The 16,033-nt window shown below is 45.6% G+C and overlaps 2 protein-coding genes and 1 pseudogene across 3 annotated transcripts; 1 reads left to right on the top strand and 2 right to left on the bottom strand.

The window, feature by feature from the left end:
• Window positions 1-2,075: 2,075 nt before the first annotated feature.
• On the bottom strand, window positions 2,076-2,214 carry LOC123132817 (uncharacterized; annotated as a pseudogene).
• Window positions 2,215-3,484: 1,270 nt separating this feature from the next.
• LOC123132644 (transcription factor TGAL9) lies at window positions 3,485-11,596 on the top strand. 2 transcript variants are annotated; one of them, XM_044552480.1, is made up of 9 exons: window positions 3,485-3,870; window positions 4,518-4,615; window positions 5,582-5,751; window positions 5,833-5,970; window positions 6,242-6,319; window positions 8,746-8,791; window positions 8,965-9,263; window positions 10,840-11,082; window positions 11,168-11,596. In XM_044552480.1, exons 1-9 carry the CDS (start codon window positions 3,761-3,763, stop codon window positions 11,357-11,359), a joined length of 1,374 nt encoding a protein of 457 aa, XP_044408415.1. In that variant the 5' UTR covers window positions 3,485-3,760; the 3' UTR covers window positions 11,360-11,596. The 2 variants fall into 2 exon arrangements, with proteins under 2 accessions (XP_044408415.1, XP_044408414.1); XM_044552479.1 differs by having other exon boundaries at window positions 4,515-4,615.
• Window positions 11,597-11,628: 32 nt separating this feature from the next.
• LOC123132645 (protein ABHD18) lies at window positions 11,629-15,347 on the bottom strand. Its single transcript, XM_044552481.1, has 6 exons — window positions 15,136-15,347; window positions 13,931-14,379; window positions 13,217-13,301; window positions 12,963-13,132; window positions 12,457-12,764; window positions 11,629-12,062 (listed from the first exon to the last, which is right to left on the bottom strand). Exons 2-6 carry the CDS (start codon window positions 14,304-14,306, stop codon window positions 11,907-11,909), a joined length of 1,095 nt encoding a protein of 364 aa, XP_044408416.1. The 5' UTR covers window positions 14,307-14,379; window positions 15,136-15,347; the 3' UTR covers window positions 11,629-11,906.
• Between the last annotated feature and the right edge of the window lie 686 nt (window positions 15,348-16,033).

Raw genomic sequence — 16,033 nt, 5'->3', positions numbered from 1 at the left:
GATGATCTCGTGTGTGTTGCAGCCCCCAATACCTCAAGTATATATAGGGGAAGGGGAGGGGCTGCGCCCCCATCTAGGGTTCCCTCCCTAGGGGTGGCGGCAGCCCCAAAACCCATCTAGGGTTGCGGCCAAGGGGGAGAGAGAGGAGGCGCACCTAGGGTGGGCCTTAAGGCCCATCTGCCCTAGGGTTTGCCCCCCTCCCCTCTAGGAGGCGCCTTGGGCCTTGGTGGGAGGCGCCCCAGCCCACCTAGGGGCTGGTCCCTTCCCACTATTGGCCCATGTAGGCCTCCGGGGCTGGTGGCCCCTCCCGGTGGACCCCCCGGACCCCTCCGGTGGTCCCGGTACACTACCGGTGATGCCCGGAACACTTCCGGTGGCCAAAACCATACTTCCTATATATTAATCTTTACCTCTGGACCATTCCGGAACTCCTCGTGACGTCCGGGATCTCATCCGGGACTCCGAACAACATTCGGTAACCACGTACATACTTTCCCTATAACCCTAGCGTCATCGAACCTTAAGTGTGTAGACCCTACGGGTTCGGGAGTCATGTAGACATGGCCGAGACAACTCTCCGGTCAATAACCAATAGCGGGATCTGGATACCCATGTTGGCTCCCACATGCTCCACGATGATCTCATCGAATGAACCACGATGTCAATGATTTAATCAATCCCGTATACAATTCCCTTTGTCCAGCGGTATAGTACTTGCCCGAGATTCGATCGTCGGTATCCCGATACCTTGTTCAATCTCGTTACCGGCAAGTCTCTTTACTCGTTCCGTAACACATCATCCCGTGATCAACTCCTTGGTCACATTGTGCACATTATGATGATGTCCTACCGAGTGGGCCCAGAGATACCTCTCCGTTTACACGGAGTGACAAATCCCAGTCTCGATTCGTGCCAACCCAACAGACACTTTCGGAGATACCTGTAGTGTACCTTTATAGCCACCCAGTTACGTTGTGACGTTTGGCACACCCAAAGCACTCCTACGGTATCCGGGAGTTGCACAATCTCATGGTCTAAGGAAATGATACTTGACATTAGAAAAGCTTTAGCATACGAACTACACGATCTTTGTGCTAGGCTTAGGATTGGGTCTTGTCCATCACATCATTCTCCTAATGATGTGATCCCGTTATCAACGACATCCAATGTCCATGGTCAGGAAACCGTAACCATCTATTGATCAACGAGCTAGTCAACTAGAGGCTTACTAGGGACATGGTGTTGTCTATGTATCCACACATGTATCTGAGTTTCCTATCAATACAATTCTAGCATGGATAATAAACGATTATCATGAACAAGGAAATATAATAATAACCAATTTATTATTGCCTCTAGGGCATATTTCCAACACTCGAATGCATCTACCTCGATATAGTACCTTCTTCGTGGCCTGATCCTTGATCAAAAAGAAGAAAGGATGAAATTCAATAAAGACATGATTGTCAATGATACTGCGGTGAACGGATAGAAAATTTTTGTTGGCACTAGGGACATGCAAAAAAATTCGAAGGTGAATTTTACGAGAAGGGGTACGTATAACCGAATGACCAACGTGACTTATGTTCATACCTGCACCACTGGCTGTGTGAATCTGATCCTTCCCGTGGTACTTTTCACGTAGGGTCACCTTCTCGAGCTCCCCGTGAGATGATTTGTTGCACCACTGTCGAGATACCAGTTAGTATCAACGCCATATGATCCATCGGCGGCAGCGGCAATCTTGTCATCTTCTTCAGAGGAGGCTTCGTCTTCATCGAAGCGATACCTGCAGTCCTTGGTTGTGTGGCCAGGCTTGCCGTAGATCTGGCAGCGCACAGCATCGGGTCGTGATCTGCCCGAGCTGTTGCCGCCCCCGCCTCGGCGGCCCCTGTTGCTGGTGAAGTTGGGGCGTCCACCACGGGAGCTAGAGTTGCTGGAGCCGCCACCGCCTTGCTTGCCCTTGTGTCGAGGAGGACCGCGATGACGAGATGAGTACCCGCCGTACTCGCGAGTGGCCACGTTGGCCGAGGACTTGAAGCCACCGCGGGCGCTGTGAAACTGAGCGACACGCTGATCAAAATTGCTCAGCATGGCGTACAACTCATCGAGGGAGACCGACGTGACGCGGGCGTCGATGGCGGAGACGAGGGGCTGGTAGTCCATGTCCAGCCCATGCAGTAGGTAGGAGATGAGCTCATCATCCTGGATGGGCTTGCCGGCCATGGCGAGTTCATCGGCAAGACCACGCATATAAGCATAGTATGCAGCAACCAATTGGTTGCCCTTCTATCCATTGATCAAGGCAGTGCTAATGTTGTTTACACGACTCAGATATTGAGAGGAAAACAAGCCTGCGAGCGCCACCTAGAGGGCGTGCGCGGTGGTGACCGCGGTCACCGTGATCAGCACTTCTTTGAAGAGGTTGTTGAGGAGGTAGCCGAGCACCTGCTGATCCTCCCGCACCTAGATGGGATGGAGAGGGTTGGGCTCGGTCGACTCCTTGCCGCCCTTGTCCTTGGTGACGAGGTGGCGCGTGGGTACCGGCATAGTTCCGTCGACGTAGCCGAAGAGCCCGGCTGCCCTCAGCTGCGGCGTAACTTGCATTCGCGACAGGACGTAGTTCGTCCGGGAGAGCTTCTCCGTGACCTGGCCGCTGAGGTTGGATTGGGCGGCGCTAGAGGAAGACATGGCTTGGCACTATGGGGATCGGTGAAAGCTAGGGTTTGGAAGAGGAGGCTCTGATTACCATGTGCGTTAGGCGAAAGCGTCTTACCTCATCGTGATCGAGGGGCGTTGTTACGTGGGATATCGCATACAGGTGAGATTGCAATCTTGACAGAGAAGAAAGAGGTAGAGATAAGGACTATGGTTACAAGATAAATATCCTCTCTAACTTCCTAATGCATGTGGTGCAAGTAATGTAGATCTCCTGACCCTGTCACGCTACAGAACTTTGTTTAACACACATCACTTGTTATATAGAGATATATAAATATGCTGGTAGAGAAAATAAAATAGTCATTTCATTATGGAAGAGAACATTTTACTACCAGCCCAAGAAAAGAAGAGAACATATTATGGACCTATGTAGTACTAAGAATATGCACACAAACTCAATTAGTACATCTCCATAGCCCAAATATTTATGGTCGGTCCCATCCTATTGCTGATGCACAGAACCTAATTGTGCTCCAAAACTCAACTAATCCCAACCTAAATCCTGACAAAATAACAAGTCGAATAAAACGGGTGGATGCATGCAGTTTAGTTTCTTCGTCACTTCCGTAAAAAAACATTCACCATTTAAATAGTAATCCACTAGTACTCATCTATGAATTCCAAACATTTGACATAGCAAGTGCATAAAAAACAAGTCGTCCTTGCTACCGACTCGGCTCGATCTAATCACACATCGTATTCTTCCCTTTTTATAAAAGTCTAATTATTGTCTACCTTTTTCCAAGGTTTGCAACCACTCCCTTATATTTCTTGTAGACGCACTCCACCTCAGGCTATACAAGTCATCTTCTATCCTTTGCCAGCTTCCGGTCAGAAGAAGCTAACGAATCCAGCCATAGCTAGGAACAAGGGGGAAAGTTACGGAAAAAGGATCGGATTGCGGCGGTCTACCGGTGATTATGCTGATCTGCTGGATTAATCGACTTCAGATGTGAAGAACAGGTGCTGGAGCTGCTTCTTGAGCTGATTGAGAAGATATATCAAGCTTATAGAGTTGATTGATACTGGGAGGTGTTTCATGGGGGATAGACCATGGCAACAGCCGCATGAGCAGGCTTCTTGTTCAGCGCACGCCGAGATGATCCAAGCTTCTACCGCTGCTACCTCGTCCATCCATGGAAGCATCATGTAAACCCTAACACCATAAAATGTTCTTGTTTTCTTCGTGACAAGTAATTAGAGCTCTTTTCTTGATGTTTTTCGCGTTGATAATATTTCTTTTCTGTTTTTTCTTAAGCTTTTGGAGTTATTCTCGTGTATTAGTTATGATGCATAAGTTGGTCTTTCACAAACAAGTAAATAACTTATCTGAAGGCTTAAGGATGAAGTTAGCATCTTAGTTTGAAGATGATGTTTCACAGTCTCTGTACGTGTATATATTGACTTATTTTCATGTTGTTTGGTCCAAATGTAAAGAAGGCGATGCTGCAGCTAATTAGCCCGACTTGCTACCATAATAAACTTTCATCTCTCTCTCTCTCTCTCTCTCTCTCTCTCTCTCTCTCTCTCTCTCTCTCTCTCTCTCTCTCTCAAGAATTTCAGCATTTCTCTCCAGTTTCCATATTGCCTTTTAAGTTCTAAGAATTGTGTTGAAAGTATCATTTCTTGTTCATCTTGTAAGAGAGCACTTCTCATGGATATGTTCAATAAGAATCTCAAAGTTTATTTAATTCAAGCATTTCCTCTTCCTCTACAAGTTTATGTTCAACTTATCATGATGACCATGATAATCTTTTTGCAATATTTCGCTATATTAATTTGTGCAACTGCAGCAGAAAGGACCCTGGTGGATACGAGGACTTGGCAGAACTTGATCAAGCCCTCTTCCTCTACATCAACAGCCAGGATAACCAATCAGTTCAAGAGCAACCACGTAAGACATGCTTAATCGATTATAATTTCTCTGATATAACTTCACAATATTTAATAGGTTGACATACTGAATTGATGTAGCCTGAATATTAGCTTTGAGGCACACCCCGCACATGAAAGCCGTGAGGTGTTCCTGGTGGTACCATGTGTGGAATGCACATATAGCATACCCAATTAAAATTATTTTTTCCGACAAAGGGTAATATATTAATATAAGATGATACTATTTACATCTGGCCCTGCAACAACACAATATAAGAATTAGTCGAGATATTGAGGATGCACACATACATAGCTCCAAGGGAGGGATAGATGCAATACCTTTTTCCTGCCATAAATATATACTTTTTTGGACGATAAGTTGCACACATGGAAAAGCATGCCATCTACCACGATTTGACATGCCTGGTTGAGTTTCGGCATAGGCTGTGCAACGATGTTGATGAGATATTATGATCTTTTTCCTTGTTTCCCCCAGAGCTTCTATTTTCTGTAATACACTCCCTCCGTTCACAAATAGATGTTCTAATATGTTTTTTCTGAATCAGATGTATATAGATACATTTTAGTGTGTTTATTCACTTATTTCTGTCTGTATGTAGTACATATTAAAATATTCAAAACATCTTTTATTTGTGAACAGAGAGAGTATATGACAATTCTTTCCCCAAAAAGATATTCTCTAGTTGGAGAGAATGACGTGTAAGAAACACCTGCTGATATGTGTGTTCTTGCACAAGATGATCATCTTTCCTTTTTTTTTGACGGTAAAGATGATCATCTTTCCTTGTTGCCCGAGCAGAGCCATTTCCTCCCCTTTTTTTGAGGGGTGCCTCCCCTTCTATTTCTCCTCCTCAATAGGAGTGTGAAACCATATATATTCCATTTGGAAATTTACCACCGCCGCGCGCACCAGTGTTATATTCTGAAATAGTCGCGTTAGACTTCTCTTCACGTGTGCATGTAGAGACTCTCAACATCTTCCCTTCTCGGCCGATGCACGTCGTTGCCGAACCTTCTCCGAAGGCCGCCACCTCGACGTCGAACATCGTCGCCGCGAGTTCTAATTTAAAACCGCAACGTCCGCCGTCCAAGCAGTCCGCCATGACGGCACCGGGCGGCAAGGCGACCGTCAAGGTTAGCTGCCTAGCTATTCTACACATGCACACTGCTCGGGACATTTCTGTGTCGTGAATTGTGATGTCGCTACCATTTCAGAGAGAAGGAAGCGGAAGCGGCGGCGCCGGCACGCCGTCGACCTCAGAGCACGAGGGCCCCAGGACGCCGGACGCCAAGACGCTGAGGAGGCTCGCGCAGAACAGGGAGGCCGCGAGGAAGAGCAGGCTTAGGAAGAAGGTATGTATGGTTGGTTAACCTGGTTAATCACTGCAATAACCTGACGAGTCCCAAGTTAAAACACGTACACAGTAGTGGTTTGGCAGTCCGCGTTGTTTGGTGTGTAGAATTGGGGTCAACGTTGAAGTTAACCTGCTACTACCACCTAAAAATTGTGCGTACTGTCAAGCTCGCTAGGGCCCCAAAGGTTTCCACATTTCTTCATGACAAGTACGCTTCTTATAGACTTGTGATATGATTGGTTTTCTGTTTGTCTTTTGCGCATGTGTAGGCTTACATTCAAAATTTGGAGACGAGTAGGGTCAGGCTGTCACAGATGGAGCAGGAGATGCAAAGATGCAGCGCTCAGGTATGCATACTCTCTATTCCCAGGGGAAAAAACAAAAAGGGAAAGGTACAAAGATATAAAATAGATCTTGATATGAATCACTAGATGAAATATACCCCCAAACGTCTGAATTTCAACCTTTCTACGGGCCATGTCGTCAGTGGTGTTGGCCTAGCAGTAGAACACAATACAAAAAAAATGTTTTTTACTACAATATACAAGTTATAGGGAAAAATCTCGGGGTAGCCCATGGACCATCCTGTCCATCACCCTAGCTACGCCACCGTGCATCGTGGTTTATGCTCCGCGTGGCGATGACTTTGGTGTCTCAGAGGTATGGCTGAGGTTCCACATGATGTTAACCATAGATTTCAGGTGGGGTGGGAGTGGTACGAAAGAATATCCATGAGAGGCGATAATACTGATATACTTCTTTGGCACATGAGTATAAGGAGAACACTGCATGAAGTTTGTAAGGACGATGGCTACTATGGTTTTCAAATCGAGTGATGTGTACAATGGACAGTATATCGACAATGAATGGAGGTAGGAAAATAAGTTGGTGGCAGCACAAGCAGCTCGACATCAACTCAATGATTGTGAACATTCTAAAAATACCTTGATAATTACGAAGCTATATGCATGCCTATGTGCACGCCAAAAATCCTACACTTACGGGGAAAATCTACGAAACGGGGCTTACGGAAACAGCTCCACGTTAATCTCGCTCCCCCTAATTTGCAGGGTGGGGCCTTCCTCCCCCTCGTTTCTCAATCATCTTGTGTCAACTCATCCCGTAACTTCCATCCCGTGGGAAGTTATCCGTAGGTATAGTAAATCCCATGTGCACGCCTATGTACTATACTCCCAGTTTAGGTACAATAATATGTGTGGGCAGGTCAGATGGGCTTAGGATCGTGATTTCCGATGGACAATAGATCGACAATGGTTTCAGCATCTGACTGGCGAAATGCTCGAGTGGGGCTTTACAATCGTTAATGATGGGCTAGGAGCGCGACTGCCACCTTGTCGATGGATTATCAACAACAATATAGAAGGTGGTCGAAAATGCAGGGAAGAAGCGGCTTTGGAGAGTTGGCTTTAGGCCCTGTTTGTTTGGGCTACAGACATATTCAGATGCGGACTTGTTGTGCTGGTAAAGTTGTTGTGCTGAGGAAGTTGCTCAAGTGAAAGTCAGTTGTTTGGCAACACAACTATGAAAGCACACAGCTAAGGAAAACGCGAGGGGCAAAGGGAGAGATAGGTCGTGCATGCGGTGGCATTTATGATATAATTACGACCAAACACCAAAAGCATGGGAGGTAGGGAAACAACTTTGATTATGAAGTACATCGAGACATGCTTTGGCCAATCACACTGGAAATAACACTAATCAGCTTTGGGTTGTGATTCCACAAATGCTCTAAAATAGTTGTTTGCTTCAAGTTAAGCTTTTCCCAGACCAAAGCTATCTTCCAAAGCTGAAACAAACAGAGCCTTAAAAGCGTACGCAACAGCTGTGAAGCAAGTATGTGCAAGAGAGATGCTACACCACCGGACCCAATCTACAACAACGTTAAATCTACAAGCCAATAAGGGTGGGGGGAGCCCGGTGAAATTCAGGGAAAGGACGCGGGGAGGTGGGGGTAGTTGGTGGGATATGTAACCTATGTTCGTAAGTATTGGGTTTTGCAAATAGCCACCACCATAATGGGAGAGATCTGTCGCGTACATGGAAACTTAAAGACGTCCAGATGGTGGTAAGAGTACATGAGGTTAAGCCAAAGTGCGTATCTAATCTATAAAAGTATCAAAAGCCAACTTCCAGTGAATAAATCAGGTAAATGAAATTCTAGTATAACCACTAATTGTTCTAACATTTAAACTTAATATACATCAATACTAAAAGTACGGATCTAAACCCTGTAGCCATGCATCCAGTTTAAGGGGGTGTTTGTTTCCAGAGACTTTTTTGTGTAGGAACTAGAAAAAGTCTCTCTTAGAGACTTTTTTACCAAACGGGAGAGACTTTTTTAGGGACTAAACTAGGCATTTGGGACTAAATGAGGAAGACTCTCAAGGAGTCTTTTTGGGACTTTTTGGAACTTTTTCAGCAATGCCCCTCCATGCACCCATTGGCCCACCACCCCATGATATTGTTTGATTGTTATTTTTATATATATACTAAGGGCAACATGGTCATTTGATAACCTTTAGGAAGGGACTAGGGACTTTTTAGTCTTTGGAAACAAACAGGGAAGGACTTTTTAGGGAGTAGGGACTTTTTAGTTGGGACTAGAAAAAGTCCTAGGACTAGATAACCAAACACCACCTAAGATAATGACTCAAGAATTAAGCTGGGTATCTATAATTAAGTTATGTCTTAATTGCACCTTTTTTTTCTATCACCGCCTAACTATTTTTTTTCATCCATCTCTTTGACTAAGGGTGCAATCTTGGGTGGTGGAGCTGGCATTGGAGGACTAGGCCCAGGCATGCATGGAACTAAACCCTAAGCTGTTCGGTCCATATATACTAGTATATGCCATCACACAGAAATATATTTCCTTCCGCTCAATACTTCCAGATTTTTCGTAACAATATGTGGTCTCTCTTGTACGTGCATGGCAAAACTAAATAATTCCATAAATAAAATGAATTAGCAGAGGCGGCATGGTTCGACGGGGAGTACGCGAGGTGGGTGGACGAGCACGACAGGATGATGCGGCACCTGCGGGCAGCGGTGGACGCGGAGGGGGTGGAGCACGACGCGGCGGTGACGGACGGCGAGCAGCTGCTGCGGCAGCTCATCGACGCCGCGGCGGCGCACCACGTGGTGCTGGCGGAGCTCAAGTCCGCCGTGGCCAGGGCCGACGTGTTCCACCTCGTCTCGGGGATGTGGCTGCCCGCCGCCGAGCGCTGCTTCATCTGGATTGGCGGCTCCCGCCCGTCGGACCTCATCAAGGTACGTACAATAATTTTGGATTTTTGCATGGGAATTAAGAGTACAGCTGTAGTGCATGCATGACATATAAGCTGGCTGATCATCATTAAGAGACAGATTAAACATATATGCAATATATCATACTCCCTCCGTTCCTAAATACTTGTCTTTCTAGACATTTCTATAAGTGACTACATACGAAGCAAAATGAGTGATTCTACACTCTAAAATATATCTACATACATCTGTATGTAGTAGTCATTTGAAATGTCTAGAAAGACAAATATTTAGAAACGGAGGGAGTATGTGTTTACATACATTTGTTGAGGATATGCAAGTGCTATTATTTTCTTTTTTTCAATAAAGTATGTTCTTAAAAAAATAAAAGGACTCTTTTATTAGCTTAAAATGTAGCATCAAGCAGATACAAAGGATGATGAACAAATGCTACTAGCTAGTATTATTATTTTGATGATTAAGGTGAAGAGACCGGAGAAGGCATGCAGCTCTTCAGAAGATTAGGTAGAGAGAGACGTATTATATGATGGATTAGCTAGCTATCGCCTATCACTACTTAATCTTAAGTAGGTGAGAGGTCCCAGTTCAGAGCAGCTGATGGAACAGTCGGGCCTTCACAAGTCTTTGGCTAAGGTAGATTAATCAGTAGAGACCGATCGACGCCTATGATTGCTATTTCTGTGCCGGAAGAAAGCGTACTTGGCCGCGAGAGTTGGTAAAGGAGGGAGGTTAGATATGGGAGGTCGACGTGTATGTGGATTGGCTAGCTCCTAAATGAAACGGGATATTATTCCATCCGTTTCATAATGTAGTGCGCATAGAATTTTCAAAAAGTTAAATATTTAAAGCATTGATCAAGTTTATAAAGAAAACTATTTATATCTAATATCTTCAATACTAAATATATAAAATATGAAACTGCTCATCTGTCCCATCTCTACTCTTATAAAAAACCGAGCTGGTGATGATGGTGTGTCTGTCATCTTGTAATATAGACCGTCCGATCTACATCTAACGGATAGAAAGCAAACTATGACAATTTTACAAATAAAAATCGCACATCTCTCCACATTTACAGATAAGGTCTTGCCTCGTTCATCATTATCTCCCACAACCTCATTGCTGGGCAATTAAAAAAAAAGTCTCTGAAACAATATAGCATGGTGGCCGCTGCCGGCGCCGTCCATCCCCATGCCTCCGCCCAGTCCGACCACCAGTCACCACCACGCCCCACTCCTTCTCACCTTATCTCTCATCTTTCTCGAGATATCATTTTTTCAATGAAATTCTCGAGATACCATTTTTAATATACACATTTAGCAAAAAAATGACTTAAGACAAACCTAATGCGAAGTAGAAAGAAATAGAGGGTGGGGGGGGGGGGGGGTACTTCTTCAATTTTGACACGTCAGTGTACAAAAAGTCTGAACAGATCAATGCAGTTGACAGTGAACCTTGTCTTAAAATAATTTTATCAGACCAACACATCTACTGCCTCCGTTCATAAATATTTAAACTGTCAAAAAGTCATATATTTAGGAACAGGTGTAGTAGATTATAATGGGAAATAAAAATGCAGGTTATGGCGCGGCATATGGAGCCACTGACGGAGCAACAGGCGGCGGGCATGTACGACTTGCAGCGATGGGCGCAGGAGCGCGAGGAAGCTCTGGACCGTGAGCTCCAGGCCACGTACCGCTCCCTCTCCGACACCGTCTCCTCCGACGCGCTCATCTCCCCCTACCCCGACACGGCCGCCTACATGGCCCACATGTCGCTCGCCATCTCCAACCTCTCCTCCCTCGAGGCCTTCGTCAGACAGGTGCCACACTTACACGAGTGACTTACGCGCGCTTAGTCAGTGCACCTGATAACTGTTCCGTTTGCTATGTGATGTGATGATGCAGGCAGACGCGCTGAGGCTGCAGACGCTCCATAGGCTGCCGCAGGTGCTGACGGCGAGGCAGGCGGCGCGGTGCTTCCTCGCCGTCGCCGACTACTCGCAGCGCCTCCGTGCGCTCAGCTCCCTCTGGCTGGCGCGGCCGCGCCAGGACCAGCCCGCCCCGCCCGGCGCCGGCGGCCGGCTGTTCCATCCATGAAATCCTACATGCATCGTCACCTGGCCGGCCAGCTAGCTAGGCATATACACAGCATAGAAGAAAAGGTAATTAGGTTTTCAGATAGAGGTGATCAGATGATGGATGATCCATTTCTTGCCCCTTCGACAAGTGGTTGGTAGTTACTTCTGGTAATTGTGTATATATATAAGAGTAAGTTTTAACGTGCAGCTGACAATTTGGCAGTATAAAAAATAAGAACTGACATTCCTACTGTAATCTGTGTGTTTGCTATGCTGGACTGACTCTGCTTCTCAGCATTGTGAATCATCTTATTGCCAGTTAAACAAATCAACGAGTCACTGTATTTGTGTTACAAATGTGATCTACAGCCAATGGGCCAACCTCTCCACTAATTTTGATACTCACTGCATCTCATTCTCCCACTTGTTTAATCCAAACTCTTAATTAAGTTACAACAACTAATGTGCCATATCTCAGCTCTCTTTAAAAAAATACAACAAGAAATGCATCTGTCAAGCTTGCAGGGCTCAATTGGTGTGACCATGGGTACACAAGAATCTCCCTGTTACAATCTGTCAAGGGCATCGACGATGGCCTTGCGAAACGAGTCGTTGTGGAGTAAAAAAGAGGACACATGGCCTCCCGTCACCCACCGGACTTCCGAGCCCGGCCATGCCTTCTGGAGCTCCATGACCGAGTGTCTAGGAATATAACCGTCATCCTGAAACAAGGACAACATACATGGCTTTAGACTGGAACCAAGCTTCAATAGATACTCTGATCTCTGATATTAATAAAAGGTTTCACTCAACACTACAGAGCACAGAGCACAGATTACAGAAACAAGCTAATGAACAGAGGTGTGGATGATCATTGAATGGATCAGCTCGGATAACACTCATGCTATGACAAAAGTGATGCGGAAAACATATATATTATCACTTTTTAGGTGCTGTAAATAATACGTCTGTTGTTGAAATAGTAGCAAAACACATATTGAACTAGTATTGAAAGCACTCTGTAGGAAATCTACCTACGATGTTGTAAGTAGAAGACCCAGGTAGCATTAATCACATTTGGATATATGTGGTACAGAACAAGTGAGTAGCACTAACCGTTGCACCAACAAAAATGACAGCCTGTGGATTCTTCGGTAGGGGAAATCGAGTGACGTCCGTCAGAGACAGCACTGACCATAATCTGTCTTTTACTTGCTCAATGCTGATACCGGATGCCGCATCTTCAGTCAAAGAAGTTGCATCTTTAGCTAATGCTGCTGCATCTTCCCTCAGTGCTTCCCAAGCTGTGGCATGTCTGTAAAGTCCTTCACAGAAAGGTACAACAGCAGAATGTGGAGCAAGAAATGGTAGTGTGGCAATTGGCGTAGGATGCAAGGATCCAACCATTGCAGCATGTACACCGCCTGTTATTAACAAACAAATGCTTATGAAAACAAGTGGCAAAATATTTCATAAATAAGGAATTCCTATATAGTCTCAGAATAAAGTTTTTGAAATAAACACAATACTAGTAATTTTCATATGACATTTTTTCTAATGAAACTAAGACAAAATAGTGGAGACAAGCAAGGACTCCTTTTTTTAATGAGAAAAGTACATACCCATGCTGAGCCCACATATGCCCATCTTGCCATAACCAGCCTCAGCCTGCAACCAGTATAAGAGACTGCGAGCTTCATCAATAGTGGCTTTTCCTAAGAGTAGCAAGTCACTCACACATTGAAGCTTGGCCCCATGCTGCATGCTAGGACGTCGTTGTCCATAATAGGGGCTGCATTTCATTAGAGATATCAGTTCCAGCCAGGAAGACTGAAAATTGACAAAAATGCAAGGTACCCTGTTGTACAAACCTCACCTCTCAAGAACCATGGTTGCAATATTGTCCTTCAAAAGAGGTCCACCAAGCCGGAGCCTTCTCTCAAATGAGTGATCACCGGTGCCTAAAATATTGAAGAAAGGCTTAACTTGATTCACTAAATGTGGGTCCCTGGTTAAAAGGGGGAGAACTGGAGATCATCTCAGGTATTAAGAAAACAATCGTAGTGAGAACTTCCAAGAAAAACAGGGCATCAACACAATCATGCTTGTTAGTAGAAAACAAGTCACATTATAAAAAAAAGGGCAGCCCGGTGCACGTAGCTCCCGCTTGCGCAGGATCCGGGAAAACAAGTCACATTATGGAAACAGAAATTCTAAAACTAGAAAATCTCTCACCATTTTATTCAGATAGTAGATGGAAAAGTTGAATTGCTGCATTTCAGAAATCTACTGGTTCTGTTCTGAAACGAGGTGACAAAGCTAAATGTCACCAAAGTACATAGGCATAAAATACATTGATCCGTTCAACCAGTAATAATATCTAAATGTGAAAGGCATAAAAGAATATTTTCTGAAGTCTGGTGGATTGGAAAAAAATCTGAAGTGATGATTCGCTGCATATGGTATGAAGTACATATATACACCGGTTTATGGATCCTGTCCAACACTAATTCAAAGACGAAGAATATTTATCTAACTATATGATAATGGCACACCATGATAGAGTAAGATCGGGTTACAAAGTTCGTACCTGCCAGATGGACCACGCAAGCCATCTTCTCTGGTGAGACATCCTTGGGTGTAAGAAAAGCGACTCTTGCATTGTGGCTCTCAGGAGGCAATGCATCAATGAGCCTCTCATCACATGTTGTCCGGAAAACACCCTCTCGCAGACAAGAGTTCTTTGTCTCCCAAACTGTTTTCCATTTAGGCTGCACAGCAGTTGGTGGCCAGTTCTGGCAAGGTGCTTCAGGGAATAGCTGCTTCACCATCCTCTCTAACAAATCAAGTTTGGTACCTCCCCATCCCCTTGAGAAAAATGGTGTTCCTAATTTCGTGCGATGAAGGAGAGTCCCATATATATGGTCCAATACATAATGTACTAACCCAACATTCACTGATACCATATTCAAGAATGTCTTATTAAAGTTGATTACTCAGACTTTACCACAAATTACAACCACAAACACTGGCAAATGCCTGCACCAACAAAATTTAAAAATTGTCCAAGTCAGCATATTCCGAGAAGTACGACATAACAGGAACTTAACAATTAAAGCAGGAGAATGGTTTCCAGCGCTAACAGAAAGCAAGAATAAAATGAAGCAAGCCCACTAGTTTGAAATTTTGGATATAAAGCATAGCCCACTAGAAACACAACTATGGAAGGAATTCCCCATTGCAATGCAGCATCATGCCATCAGACATTGAGATTCAAGGAGCACAACCACATTACACAAATCCACATCAACTAAAAGCAGCATCTCCGCCAACGGAACGGACCTAATCGAGACAAATCTGAAAGATAATCACTCGAGGTATTCGACAGGGCAGACACCTGACGACGCCCAATGCAGGCAAATCCAGGCGCGCTCTACGGCGTCGCATCTAATAACTATCCAGGCCAGGAATCCAGCTCGCTGCCAACGCTGCAATGCCCGAACCGACCAGGCAGACGCCGACTCTCTTAAGAAGCACGACGGCCGGTTCGGACCGCGCGCCTGCCTAATCCGTGGCGGACCGGAGCAAGCGACGACGGCGGCGGGACGCCAAGAGACCACGGGAGAGCCGCTCGTGCGCAGGAGGGATCGGCACAATCCAGATCGAGATCCACGGGAGGGAGGAGAGAGAGTCAGAGAGAGAGAGGTGGAGGCCGCGAGAGAAGCGGTCGCGGGGAAGGGGGCAAAGTGAGGAGGAGGAGGCGAGACCCGCGCGCGGTGACGCGCCGTGAATTACCTCGTTGGATCCGCGGCGCCGCGAGGAAGGCGGCGCGGGGGTCGGGCGCGGCCGTCGCCGGCGTGGGGATTCTCGCCGGGTGCGTAGATTTGGAACGAGTTCTTTTTGGTTGCGTTGTCGGGCGCGCGCAGGGAACCGGAGAAAGGTAGTATAGTACACGGCGGGCTCCGGCCTCGGGGGCCCGCACCCGGTTTTGGATCAGGACATCGAGGTGGCTACCAGACATCGGTCGCGACGTGCGTATACGTGTAGGGCCTGTCTGGTTCAAGTTTTGAACAGCAGATGTATTGTATACACAACTCAACGCAATCTCGTTAAGCAAAAACAGCCCCAAATTTATTATCTGCAAGTTGTTTAGTTGCCTGCATCTAGTGTCCCTGCATTAGGTAATACGTAAGTGCATTTTGTTTGGTTGTCTGCATTGGCTCAAGCGACACATAACCACGGCGTTTGGTTGCATACGGCGTACATGGTGTGCTTACCTTGTATCCTAGTTGATGAGCTTATCCACAATGATCACACCTAGCACACCAACACCATAACATAGCAATGGCGATGAACTGGACGAAGATGATTAAGTTCTTCAGCTTGAGCCCAAACTGACGATCCACCTTAGCACCTTCCACTTTGACACCTCCAACCTTGTCACTGTTGTCGATGACAAAACCGGTAGATCTCGGATAGAGGGTTCCGAACTGTGCGTCTGAGAATCAATGGTAACAAAGGACGATAGGGACACGATATTTACCCAGGTTTGGGCCCTCTTAAAGGATGTAAAAACACACGTCCTGCTTGATTGTATTCAATGAGTATAGGGGTTACAAGAGTTAATCTACCTCGAGATCGTAATGGATAAACCCTAATTGTCTAGCCTGTGAGAATTCTGATGGCCTCTATG

The sequence above is a fragment of the Triticum aestivum genome, chromosome 6A (genome assembly GCF_018294505.1).
Source record: "Triticum aestivum cultivar Chinese Spring chromosome 6A, IWGSC CS RefSeq v2.1, whole genome shotgun sequence".
In the NCBI taxonomy this organism is placed as follows: domain Eukaryota; kingdom Viridiplantae; phylum Streptophyta; class Magnoliopsida; order Poales; family Poaceae; genus Triticum; species Triticum aestivum.
This window is presented reverse-complemented; position numbering and strand designations above follow the sequence as displayed.